General features: G+C 44.5%; 1 protein-coding gene across 2 annotated transcripts in view; it reads left to right on the top strand.

Moving 5' to 3' along the window:
• Positions 1-308: 308 nt before the first annotated feature.
• C2CD4C (C2 calcium dependent domain containing 4C) overlaps positions 309-12,973 on the top strand; it is a 30,235-nt gene continuing 17,570 nt past the window's right edge. Inside the window, exon 1 of one of the 2 annotated variants that reach the window (XM_081959620.1) lies at positions 309-464. In XM_081959620.1, the coding sequence (XP_081815746.1) occupies positions 334-464 (131 nt within the window). In that variant the 5' untranslated portion in view covers positions 309-333. The remainder of the gene's footprint in view (positions 465-12,973) is intronic. The other variant, XM_081959619.1, reaches the window with a different exon arrangement.

Genomic DNA, 12,973 nt, shown 5'->3' with positions numbered 1-12,973 from the left:
AGACTCACTCATAACCCCCCCCCCCACACACACACGCCCGGGGAGACGACTCTGTCTTTACGTGCGTGAGAAAGCAAATGAAGTCGGGAACAAACCCACCCAAGACCACCACCCCTCTCCCGGATCCACCGTTGCAGCCCGTCAGCAGCCTCCGTCCCTTTCCTGCAGGGCAGCCAAGCCAGACCTGCGCGCGTTCCTCTGCGGGTGCGTGTGTCGGTGTGTTGGTGTTGCGCCAGGCGGCCAGAAAAAGCGGCGGCTCCCCGTCTTAGGAGGATTACGGCACCGTTGCGGCGGGCTTGAGAATCGAGGGCTGCTTTCTGGTGCCTGCGATGAATGAATGGGGCTAACCTTGCTGGTATAAAAAGGCGACGTCGCGGGTTCTTGGTGCCAGCCCAGGAGAAGGCGGAGAAAGGATCGCTGCTTGCCTTACTTCCCAGGTGTGTTAGCGGAGTTTGGAGCTCGCTGTAAGTACAGCTTTTTCTACTTTCAAAGGGAAGGGAGACCGAGAAAGCTCTCTCTCTCTCTCTCTCTCTCTCTCTCTCTCTCTCTCTCTCTCTCTCTCTCTCTCTCTCTCTGTCTGTCTGTCTGTCTGTCTGTCTGTCTGTCTGTCTGTCTGTCTGTTTATGGATCAATCCTAGCTCTTCCCCCAGCCCATGTTTTGCAAGCTTAAAATTCTATTTCTTTCTTTCCTCTGTCCCTACCTTATTTGATTGCATCCCGGAGACCCTCTCGAGGGGGGTTTAGCAATCTCAACCCCGGGATCAAATTGTTGCTAAAAGTTCATCGCGGCTCGATTTTCAACACAAAAAAGGCAAGCCCTGTTTTGACAAGTTCCCAGCGGTGGGGAGCATACGCAGAGAGCAGAAAGACAGACTGGAACTCACTACCCTTCTTTGCTCAGCCTTATTTTGGGTGTTTCCCCCCCCCTTAAATAGCAGAGTTGTTGCTATAGTCGTTGGTATCCAAGAGAAAACAACCCTTTCTCTTGGGGGGGGAGGGGGGAAAGGGAGAGAGAGAGAGAAAAAAGATAACAAGCAGAGAGAAAGAAAGAGAGACTAGGGGAGAGTGATTGACTGGGAGAGAGAAAAGATACCAGCAGAGAGAAAAAGAAAGAGAGAGAGAGAAAAGATACCAGCAGAGAGAAAAAGAAAGAGAGAGAGAGAAAAGATACTAGCAGAGAGGAAGAAAGAGAGAGACTAGGAGAAAGACAGAAGCAGAGAGAAAAGATACCAGCAGAGAGAAAAAGAAAGAGAGAGAGAGAAAAGATACCAGCAGAGAGAAAGAGAGAGAGAGAGAAAAGATACTAGCAGAGAGAAAAAGAGAGAGAGAGAGAGAAAAGATACTAGCAGAGAGAAAAAGAGAGAGAAAAGATACTAGCAGAGAGAAAAAGAGAGAGAAAAGATACTAGCAGAGAGAAAAAGAGAGAGAGAGAGAGAAAAGATACTAGCAGAGAGAAAAAGAGAGAGAAAAGATACTAGCAGAGAGAAAAAGAGAGAAAAGATACTAGCAGAGAGAAAAAGAGAGAGAGAGAGAGAAAAGATACTAGCAGAGAGAAAAAGAGAGAGAAAAGATACTAGCAGAGAGAAAAAGAGAGAGAAAAGATACTAGCAGAGAGAAAAAGAGAGAGAGAGAGAGAAAAGATACTAGCAGAGAGAAAAAGAGAGAGAGAGAGAGAAAAGATACTAGCAGAGAGAAAAAGAGAGAGAAAAGATACTAGCAGAGAGAAAAAGAGAGAGAAAAGATACTAGCAGAGAGGAAGAAAGAGAGAGACTAGGAGAAAGAGAGAGAAGCAGGGAGAAAAGATACTAGCAGAGAGAAAGAGGGAGACTAGGATGGAGGAAGAGAAGGGGGCAAATAATCGTGTTTTTTATTGTGTTTTTTTAAAAGGCTGCTCTCGAATCCACAACAAAAGTAGACCTCACAAGGAGGTCTACTTATGTTTGAGAGAGATCCGAGCCAGATAGGTGATGGTTGAGGTGGGGGAAGGAAAGGTCCTGGTTTCAGACAGGATGGAAAGGGAAAGGGATTAGAGAATAAACTGGTTTATGAGAAACTGAGATTTGGAAGCTGGGCAGTTTTTTGTTTTTCTTTTTTTACTTTTAAACTGCAGCTTTTGATCTGGTCTGGGTAGAATTCAGCCCCTGGGGATAGACACTTCTGCTGTGTCATTTGACCATTGCCGAAAAGGCAATAAGTGGTGTTTTGCGCAGGTAGAAGGTTGGTTGTCAACAAATAGATCCCTCAGCCATGTACATTTTGGGCCAAATTCTTTCTTCTGGTGGTATCTTTTTTTTTAATTAAAAAAAAAACAAAACCTCTGGGTTCAGTTTGGAGACGATCATTGGGTTTTCCCAGAGAGACGCAGGGGAAGCCTCTGGTTTCTTCAGAGCGGTTTTACCTGGATGCGGGAAGGATCTTCCTTGCAAATCTTAACTTTAGGAGAAAATCTCTCTCTCTCTCTCTCCCTCTCTCTCTCTCTCTCTCTCTCTCTCTCCCTCCCTCCCTCCCTCTCCCTCTCCCTCTCTCTCTCTCTCTCTCTCCCTCCCAGCTGGAGGGCAAGTCCCTCTATCCTGATCAACAGTTTTAATTGAAGATGCTTCCAGTTTAAGGAGAGCTCTTCCTTGCTTACCCTAGAACGATCAATGATCAACAACTATCAGTTATGAAATTATTCTCAGGATAGTTTTCCCAAGTCTTCCTTACAGAATCCAGTTCTTTCACAGAAACCTTCTTAGTCCTAGAATTATAGGTTTGGCTATATTCAAGGGAAGTTTCATCATCATCAGTTGGAAGGGACCTTGGAGGTCTTCTAGTCCAACCCCCTGCTCAAGCAGGAGACCCTCTACCATTTCAAACAAATGGACGTCCATTCTCTTCTTAAAAGCATGCAGTGATGGAGGACTCACAACTTCCGGAGGCTAATTGATTCTTCTCACGGACAGGAAATTTCTCTTTAGTTGCTTCTCTCCTTGGTTAGTTTCTATCCGTTGTTTCTTGAACTTGACGGCCTCCTTATCGTTCCTCGAAGCTTAAAATGTTCCTCCTTCGTCATTTCTTGGGATATTTTCTCCTCTGCCCAGCAAGATTGGACTGAGTTAGATCTAACCTAGCCCAAATCAGGGAGAAATCAGAAATGTGAGTGAAGATCTTTTGCCACCGCCAATATCCTTCTTCTCCAAACGGTAGTTTGGTTACTACCATTCCCCTTGACTAGAAATGGTGACATCCATGGATTTAATAGTAGTAATAACAACAACAGAGTTGGAAGGGAGGTCATCTAGTCCAACCCCCAGCTCAGGCACGAAACCCCGTATCATTTCATACAAATTGTTGTCCAATCTCTTCTTAAAAACTTCCAGTGTTGGAGCATTCACAACTTCTGGAGGCAACTTCTGTTCCACTGATTAATTGTTCTCACTGTCAGGAAATTTCTCCCTATTTCTAAGTTGCTTCTCTCCTTGATTAGTTTCCACCCATTGCTTCTTAACAGAATAATAAAATAACAGAGATGGAAAGGACCTTGGAGGTCTTCTAGTCCAACCCCCTGCTTAGGCAGGAAACCCTACAACACTTCAGACAAAGAGTTATCCAACATCTTCCTTAAAACTTCCAGTGTTGGAGCATTCACAACTTCTGGAGGCAACTTCTGTTCCACTGATTAATTGTTCTAACTGTCAGGAAATTTCTCCTTAGTTCTAGGTTGCTTCTCTCCTTGATTAGTTTCCATTAGTTGCTTCTTGTCCTGCCTTCAGGTGCTTTGAAGACTAGTTTGACTCCCTCTTCTTTGTGGCATCCCCTGAGATATTGGAACACTGCTATCATGTCTCCCCTGGTCCTTCTTCTCATTAAACTAGACATACCCAATTCCAGCAACCGTTCTTCATATGTTTTACTCTCCAGTCCCTTAATCCTCTTAGTTGCTCTTCTCTGTACTCTTTCTAGAGTCTCAACATCTTTTTATATATATATATTTTGGCAGCCAAAACTGGATGCAGTATTCCAAGTGTGGCCTTACTAAGGCATTATAAAGTAGCAAGTCAGACGTTCTCCATCCCAGGACGATCTCCGAGCCCTTAATTCTGTCCTGACACGGGAAGATAGAGGAAACCATTTCTTGCCAACTCATTATCTGCCCAGCTCCGAATGATCTCAGAACCATTCCCAGCTTTACCAGCAGACAATTCCGTAATTAGGACTCTTATTGGAGATAAATGCAAGCTGATGGACATTTCAATAAACAAATAAATAAATGGCCCTCTGAGTCACACCATTTTCCTGGTTCAATTTTCCTCCGGATTCAAAAACCTGCGTCTTAATTCCCCGAAGCTTCCCTTTTTGCTCTGACTTTTTTTGTTATTGCTGCCTCCCCTGTCACTCAAGCCGTACCTGAAAGCAAGGATGAGCTCACTGTTTGCACGGCAAGATTCAGGTTTTTTTTGGCAAGGGGAAGAGCTGAGCAAGGTTCAGCTTAGCCGGAAGGAAAACAAGAACAGAATAACAAGAATCGGAAAGGGGACCTTGGAGGTCTTCTAGTCCAACCAGCTTCCCAAGCAGGAGAACCTCTATGGATAATCCTCATCTTAACAACCGTTTGTTTGGGGACCATTCGAAGTGACGACGGCATGAGGAAAAAAACTGACTCCATGATTCTAAAAGTGCAGAGAAGAGCAACCAGGATGATTAGGGGGCTGGAGGTTAAAATATATGAAGAACGGTTGCAGGAACTGGGCATGGCTTGTCTAGTGAAGAGAAGGACCAGGGGAGACAGGATAGCAGTCTTCCAATATTTGAGGGGCTGCCACAGAGAGGAGGGGGACAACCTGTTTTCCAAGGCACCTGAAGGCCAGACAAGGAATAATGGATGGAAACTGACCATGGAGAGATTCAACCTGGAAATAAGGAGGAACTTTCTGACAGTGAGAACAATCCACCCATGGAAGAGAAGTTTCCTTCGGAAGTTGTGGGAGCTTCATCCCTGGAGGCTTTCAAGAAGAGACTGGACTCTCCATTTGTCAGAAATGGTGTAGGGTCTCCTGCTTGAGTGCGGGGGTTGGACTAGATGACCTACAAGGTCCCTTCCCACTCTGTTCATCTGTTAAATCTGTTTTTCATACAAGACTGTTGCAGGATCCCCATAATCACCTGATCAAAATTCAGGCGCTTGGCTACTGGCCTGTGTTAATGACGGTTGCAGTCTCTTGGGTTCATGTGATTTCCCTTTGGTGACCTTCTGACAAGCAAAAGTCGATGGGGAAGTCAGATTCACTTCGCCTCCGTGATTCGCTTAACAAATGTGGCAAGGAAACTCGTAAAACTGACAACCCATGTCTCGCTTAAGAACACAAATTTTGGTCATAAGTCGAGGACTACCTGTACCGTTCCAGACAAATGGTCGTCCAATCTCTTCTTAAGAACGTCTGGTGTTGGAGCACCCACAACTTCTGCAGGCCAGTCGTTCCACTGATTTATTGTTCTCACCGTCAGGAAATTTCTCATTTGGTTCTAGCTTGCGTCTCTCCTTGATCTGTCTCCTTCTGTGCTTTGGTTGAAGTTGGAATTTCTCCTCCTGCTTCCTAATTTCTTTAAAAATTACATTATCCTATGCAGAAAGGAGTGGCTCGGTGGCTAAGAGGCTGAGCTTGTTGATCAGAAAGGTCGGCAGTTCGGGGGTTCGAATCCCTAGCGCTGCGTAACGGAGTGAGCTCCCGTCACCTGTCCCAGCTTCTGCCAACCTAGCAGTTCGAAATCACGTTAAAAATGCAAGTAGAAAAATAGGAACCACCTTTGGTGGGAAGGTAACAGCGTTCCATGCTCCTTCGGCGTTTAGTCATGCCGGCCACAAGACCACGGAGACGTCTTCGGACAGTGCTGGCTCTTCGGCTTTGAAATGGAGATGAGCACCGCCCCCTAGAGTCAGGAATGACTAGCACATATGTGCAAGGGGAACTTTTACCTTTACCTTATGCAGGGAGGAAGGAACCCCATAAAGTGTCTTTCTTTCAGCTCTGTCCTTCTCAGGACTGCACCCTTCTCCATCCAGCTGCAAAAAAGCAGAGCTGAACGGGTGCATTAGACAGAGCGACAAAGATCTGGAGCAGGTCTTTTTAAGGGCCTCGGGGTATTTAACAATGCATATAATTCTTGATCCTGTTGAGAGGCTGCTTCTGTTGCCTTGCAGCCTGACAGATCTAATTATATTAGGATTCTAATGATGCATCGTGGTTTAATTAGAGGGTCTCGGAGCTTCAGACGGATCGGGGCTGTGAGCTGGAAATAAACAAGGGGGGGGGGGGGCTTCTACCCTTTGCAAATAATTTGGCACCAGAACTTTGGGGAAGCCTCCTTTTGAAATACAGGCAGTCCTCGACTTATAACCATTCTTTTAGCGACCGAAGTTGAATATCCCCACTGCAAAAAAGTGACTTTTGACCGGTCCTTGTCTTTATGACTGTTGCAGCATCCCTGCGGTCGCGTCGTCAGAATTTGGGCGCTTAGCAACCAGCATGTATGTTTGGTCATGTGATTGCCGTTTGCAACTTCTCCAGCCGGCTTCCGACAAGCGAAGTCCATGGAGGAAGCTGGGTTTGCTTAACGACCGCACGATTCACTTAACGACCACACAATTCACTTAACAGTTGCGATGTTTTGGTTAATGACCGTGGCAGAAGAGGTGATAAAATTGGGCGTGATGCATTGAACAGCTGCCTCGTTTTGTGCTGAAAATTCTGATCGCCATTGTGTGGTCCTAAGAGCGGGGGGGGGGGAAGGGGGAGGGGAGGCTACCTGTAGAGGTGATAACATTCATCCTTAGGGGGGGGAAAAGGCATTTGGAAAAACAACAACACCCCAAAAGATTATTTTTAAGATAGGCCTAAACAGACATGAGCCATGGGCAGATCTGTACGTTGGGGAAACAAAACAGCATGGAGAGAGAGAGAGCGATAGATAGATAGATGATTGATAGCTAGATGATAGATAGATAGATGATAGATAGATAGATAGATAGATAGATAGAGATAGATAGATGATAGATAGATAGATAGATAGATGATAGATAGATAGATGATAGATAGATAGATAGATAGATAGATAGATAGAGATAGATAGATGATAGATAGATAGATAGATAGATGATAGATAGATAAATAGATAGATAGATAGAGATAGATAGATGATAGATAGATAGATAGATAGATAGATAGATAGATGATAGATAGATAGATGATTGATAGCTAGATGATAGCTAGATAGATGATAGATAGATAGATAGATAGATAGATAGATAGATAGATAGATAGATAGATGATAGATAGATAGATAGATAGATGATAGATAGATAAATAGATAGATAGATGATAGATAGATAGATAGATAGATGATAGATAGATAGATAGATGATAGATAGATAGATAGATAGATGATAGATAGATAGATAGATAGATGATAGATAGATAAATAGATGATAGATAGATGATAGATAGATAGATAGATAACTAGATAGATAGATGATAGATAGATAGATAGATAGATGATAGATAGATAGATAACTAGATAGATAGATGATAGATAGATAGATAGATAGATAGATAGATAGATGATAGATAGATGATAGATAGATAGATAGATAGATAGATGATAGATAGATAGATGAGATAGATAGATGATAGATTGATAGATAGATGATAGATAGAAGATAGATGATAGATAGATAGATAGATAGATAGATAGATAGATAGATAGATAGATGATAGATAGATAGATAGGTAGATAGATAACTAGATAGATAGATAGATAGATAGATGATAGATAGATGATAGATAGATAGATAGATAGATGATAGATAGATAGATGAGATAGATAGATGATAGATAGATAGATAGATAGATAGATAGATAGATAGATAGATAGATAGATAGATAGACAGACAGATAGACAGACAGACAGACAGACAGACAGACAGACAGATCCTGGCCTGTCTGTCAGAGGGAGAGTGAACAGCCCCCAGGTCTGGAAGTGGCTGATGAGGAAGAGGAGGAACAGCTGGGTCCAGTGCCTAACGTGCGGATGCGCAGAAGGCAGAGGAAAGGAGAGCAGTGGAAATCTATGGGCTGGTCCTCGGGACAGAAGAGCCACCGCTGCTAGCGAAGCCCCATCCTAGCTCTGGGGTAAAAGGAAGTGGGTGGAGATGAATAGATGCGGCAGGCAGCTGTTCATCTCCCGGCCGGAAGGACTTGTCAGCCTGCATTGAGAGAGAAACTTTTTGCCGACGCTCTGAATAAAGGAATCCTTGAGTTCACTTCAGAGGGTCTGTCGTGTTGGGAGAGCAGGGTCAGAACACAATCATTTGAACGCACTGCGTGCATCCGGCAACTTCCAGCAGGTGTCGCAGTCCCAAAGGCCAGATGTGTGTATGCGCTAGCAGTGCGCAAAGAACCTGACCAAATTACCCACTCCTGGATCAATTAACACTCCGCCTATTTGCTCCAAACAGTCCATTAACCGGTCAATTCATGTGGCAGCTTTGTCGGAGTTTGCTCAGCTGCTTCACAAGGATAGGAAATTCATTAACTGTTTATGAACCAACCCAAAGGAAATTGACACCAGTTGGAAGATTATCCCTAATCCCCACTTTTTTGTGTGTGTGTGGCTATTCATTCAGAAAATCGGACTCCCTCCTTGATTTTCCTTATCAGAAAGTGGCGAAAGGTGACCACGTGACCTTGGGACATAAGTATGAAGCAGTTGCCAAGCACCTGAATTTTGATCACATGACCCACGGGGATGCTACAATGGTTGTAAGTGTGAAAAATGGCCATAAGTCATTTTTTGAGTGACGTAACTTCAAACGGTCATTAAATGAATGGGCATTCTCATACTGTGCCAACACGGTCGGTCCTCCCACCCTCCCTCCTTCCCTCCTTCCTTCCTTCCTCCTATTCCTCCCTCCCTCCTATTCCTCCCTCCTTCTCTCCCTCCCTCCTTTTCTTTCCTTGCTCCCTCCCTCTTCCTTCCTTCCTCCCTCCCTCCTTTTATTTCCTCCCTCCCTCCTTCCTCCCTCCCTTCCTTCTTTCTTTCCTCCATTTCTTCCTCCATCCTCCCTTAATTTCTTCTTTTTTTCTCTCTCTCCTTCCTTCATTCCTCCCTCCTGCCTTAATTTCTTCTCTCCTTTCTTCTCTCTCTCCTCCCTCCCTCCCATTCCTTCTTTCTTTCCTCCATTTCTTATAATAATAATAATAATAAATATTTATTTCTTAGCCGCACCCTCTCCCGAAGGACTCGGGGCGGCGTACAACAAAACATAGGAAATAAATATATCGACATACATATAACAAAACATATACCAAGACATATACGACATATACAAGGAGGAGGTGAACTGATAGATAAAAACAAGTAAAAACACAATGTTTAAAAACCCCTAAATAAATTGAATGCAATTAAAATACCCCAAATAAAAAAACCCGTCAGGAGCGATATAGTTGGATCAAAGTTGAGCCAGGCCAGCAACTTGAAAAAGGTGGGTCTTGAGCTTTACACGAAAGGAGCGGAGGTCAGAGGTATTCCTAATATCCGGGGGGGAGGTCATTCCACAGGACTGGGCCCGCCACAGAGAAGGCTCTACTCCTAGGCGCCGCCCCTCGACACTGTCTGGTGGACGGCACCTGGAGGAGGCCCTCTCTGTGCGAGCGGATTCTTCCTCCCTCCTGCCTTAATTTCTTCTTTCCTTCTCTCTCTCCTTCCTTCATTCCTCCCTCCCTCCTGCCTTAATTTCTTCTCTCCTTTCTTCTCTCTCTCCTCCCTCCCTCCCATTCCTTCTTTCTTTCCTCCATTTCTTCCTCCCTCCTGCCTTAATTTCTTCTTTCCTTCTCTCTCTCCTTCCTTCATTCCTCCCTCCCTCCTGCCTTAATTTCTTCTCTCCTTTCTTCTCTCTCTCTTCCCTCCCTCCCTCCCATACCTCCCTTCCTTCCTCCCTTCCCTGAAATACTGCATTCTCACCACTCTGCCATCACGGTCCTTCCTTCCTTCCTCCCTCCCTCCCTCCTTTTTCATCCTCCCTCCCTCCTTAGCACTTAGACTTATATACCGCTTCACAACGCTTTACAGCCCTTTCTAAGCATTTTACAGAGTCAACCTCTTGCCCCTAACAATCCGGGACAGGGAATTGTTAAGTGAATCCTGCCTGATTTTTATAGCCTTCCCCCCCCCCCCATGGTTGTTAAATGAATCATGTGGTCCTTAAGCAAAACCAGCTTCTCCCATACACTTTGCTTGTTGGGAAGCCAGGTGGGAAGGTCACAATGGGAACCCAGCATGCGCAGCTGTCGTAAATACAAGTAAACTGCCAATCAGCCAAATTTTGATCGCTTGCCTGTGGGAATGCTGCGATGGTCCTAAATACAATTATAATTCTTATTTTTTTGGGGGGGGGGCAGTGCTTGTCAGGGGAAATTTCACCCTGAGCTAATGAGGTCTAGAATCGACGGCTTTTCCAAACAGCATATCTTCAGAAAAGCGAAAGTAAGATCCAGTAACATGTTCTAGTTAAAACAAACTTTTAAGATGAAAATAAGAAAATGAACAAATCTATCTAATTGTTACATTTTGGCAAGAGCAGTTTGTCGTCCACCTTCTTGGCAGACAAACAGAAGATCAAAAGTAAAGAAGTCTCTGGAATGTGTGTGAGCAGGCGAAGTACATCACTTGCTGATAAAGCCTATGACCTGCGCAGTAATTCATCAGTTCGGCTAGCAAACAATTAACGCAGTGACAGTGCTGTTGTCACTTTGAACTGTGACTAAACAAATGGCTGTAAGCTGAGGACGATCTGTATAGTACAGCCGGTCCTCGACTTACAATAAGTTCATTTAGTGACCATTTTCCAAGCGGCGACCCCCGCAGCCTCCCCGTGTTGCCGCGATCAAAATTCAGATGCTTGGTGACGGGTTCATACTTACGACCGTCGCTGTGTCCCAGGTTCACGTGATCTCCTTTTGCAACCTTCAGATAAAGTCAGTGAGGAAGACCGAAACTGCTGTGGGAAGAAATGCCCTTCTGGGTTCAGTTCCAAGTGGGGAGGAAGACACTGGAAACAATGGTGGCTGCTTGGGAAGATGGTTTTTAATGGTGGACAGGACCACGTGGTTTGAGATCCTGGGCAAAAAGAGGGAAGAGATGCTGAGAGTGCCTGGGTTTTATGCCCTCTCTGGGCTTTTGAATTTGAGCTTCTCTTCCGATTGGTTGTCAAACTCCCATGGGACCATGCAGGGGTAATTTTGTAGTCCCAGGCTTGGTTGACTCTAGCTGGGTGATGATGTAATGAAACGACTTTGGGCAATTCCTCCTATGGCTGTGCCTGAAGGAGGTAGATCTTTGTTATGTAGAATAGACTGGCCCAGGCCTTAATGGCCCATTGACAAAGGTGGTGGTGGTGGGGTTGAGTTTCTGCCTCCCTTTTGGGGGGGAAATATTCTGCCCTTTTAATATTTCCTAAAATATCTCATTTTCCTAGGAGAGGGGTGGGTGCTAGACCAGGTTATTCACTTTATCCACTGGTGTGATTCGCTTGACAACAGGGGCAAGAAAGGTCATAAAACAGGGCAAAACACACTTAGAATAGAATAAGAGAGTTGGAAGGGGCCTTGGAGGTCTTCTAGTCCAACCCCCTGCTTAGGCAGGAACCCTACACCATTTCAGACAAATGGCTATCCAACATCTTCTTAAAGACTTCCAGTGTTGGGGCATTCACAACTTCTGGAGGCAACTTCTGTTCCACTGATTAATTGTTCTCACTGTCAGGAAATTTCTCCTTAGTTCACTTGCAACCATTGACATAGAATAGAATAGAATAGAATAGAATAGAATAGAATAGAATAGCAGAGTTGGAAGGGACCTTAAAGGTCTTCTAGTCCAGCCCCCTGATTAGACAGGAAACCCTACACCACTTTAGACCAATGGTTATCCAATCTCTTCTTAAAAACCTCCAGTGCTGGGGCATTCACAACTTCTGGAGGCAACTTCTGTTCCACTGATTAATTGTTCTCACTGTCAGGAAGTTTCTCCTCAGTTCTAAGTTGCTTCTCTCCTTGATTAGTTTCCACCCATTGCTTCTTGTTCTACCCTCAGGTGCCTTGGAGAATAGCTTGACTCCCTCTTCTTTGTGGCAACCCCTGAGATATTGGAAGACTGCTATCCTGTCTCCCCTAGTCCTTCTTTCTATTAAACTAGACATACCCAGTTCCTGCAACCGTTCCTCATATGTTTTAGTCTCCAGTCCCCTCATCATCTTTGTTGCTCTTCTCTGCACTCTTTCAAGAGTCTCAACGTCTTTTCTACATCGTGGTGACCAGAACTGAATGCCGTATTTCAAGTGTGGCCTTAACAAATGTCTCACTTAACCATAGAAATTTTGGGCTCAAGTGTAAGTCGAGGATCACCTGTAGCCTATCCTCTGGCATCTGATCTCATTCCCTCTCTTTCAAAACCTGCTTTTGTTGCTTTCATTTTTCTTCCCTTCGTATTGTTGGTTGTTGTTTTTTTTCCCTTCCTGATTTGCAATGCATACGCCAGCCTCGAGAAACCCTGTCTGGGTGTAAAAATCTTTGCATCCTTACATCAAAATTCATTTCATGCTGGGTTTGGCTGTTGCTCCTAGGCGGCTCTGTACGGCGGTCAGATGCTGCCAAAAAACCACTCCAGATGTGACCACCTGAATGATCATGACATTTCCTCTTTGGGGGGGGGGGGTCGACTTTTATTAATGTGTGCCGGTGCTGCTTTGCATTAATCAAATTCTCTGCAATAAGAATATTGATAGAGGCTGTGCTCTCTTCTTCTGTTTGACTGGGCTTTTATTCTTGCATGTCAACAGGGCTCTCTCTAAAATTCAAGCCTGTTTTTTTTTTTTTTAAAGAAGGTTAGCATCCACTTCCGCGGGCTTTGCATGGAAGGAAATGTGTAATTTCAGTTAGTTAAA

The sequence above is a fragment of the Natrix helvetica genome, assembly GCF_964273705.1.
Source record: "Natrix helvetica genome assembly, chromosome: 1".
NCBI classification, from domain to species: domain Eukaryota; kingdom Metazoa; phylum Chordata; class Lepidosauria; order Squamata; family Natricidae; genus Natrix; species Natrix helvetica.
Note: the sequence above shows the minus strand (reverse complement) of the source record. Positions and strands in the feature narration are given on the sequence as shown.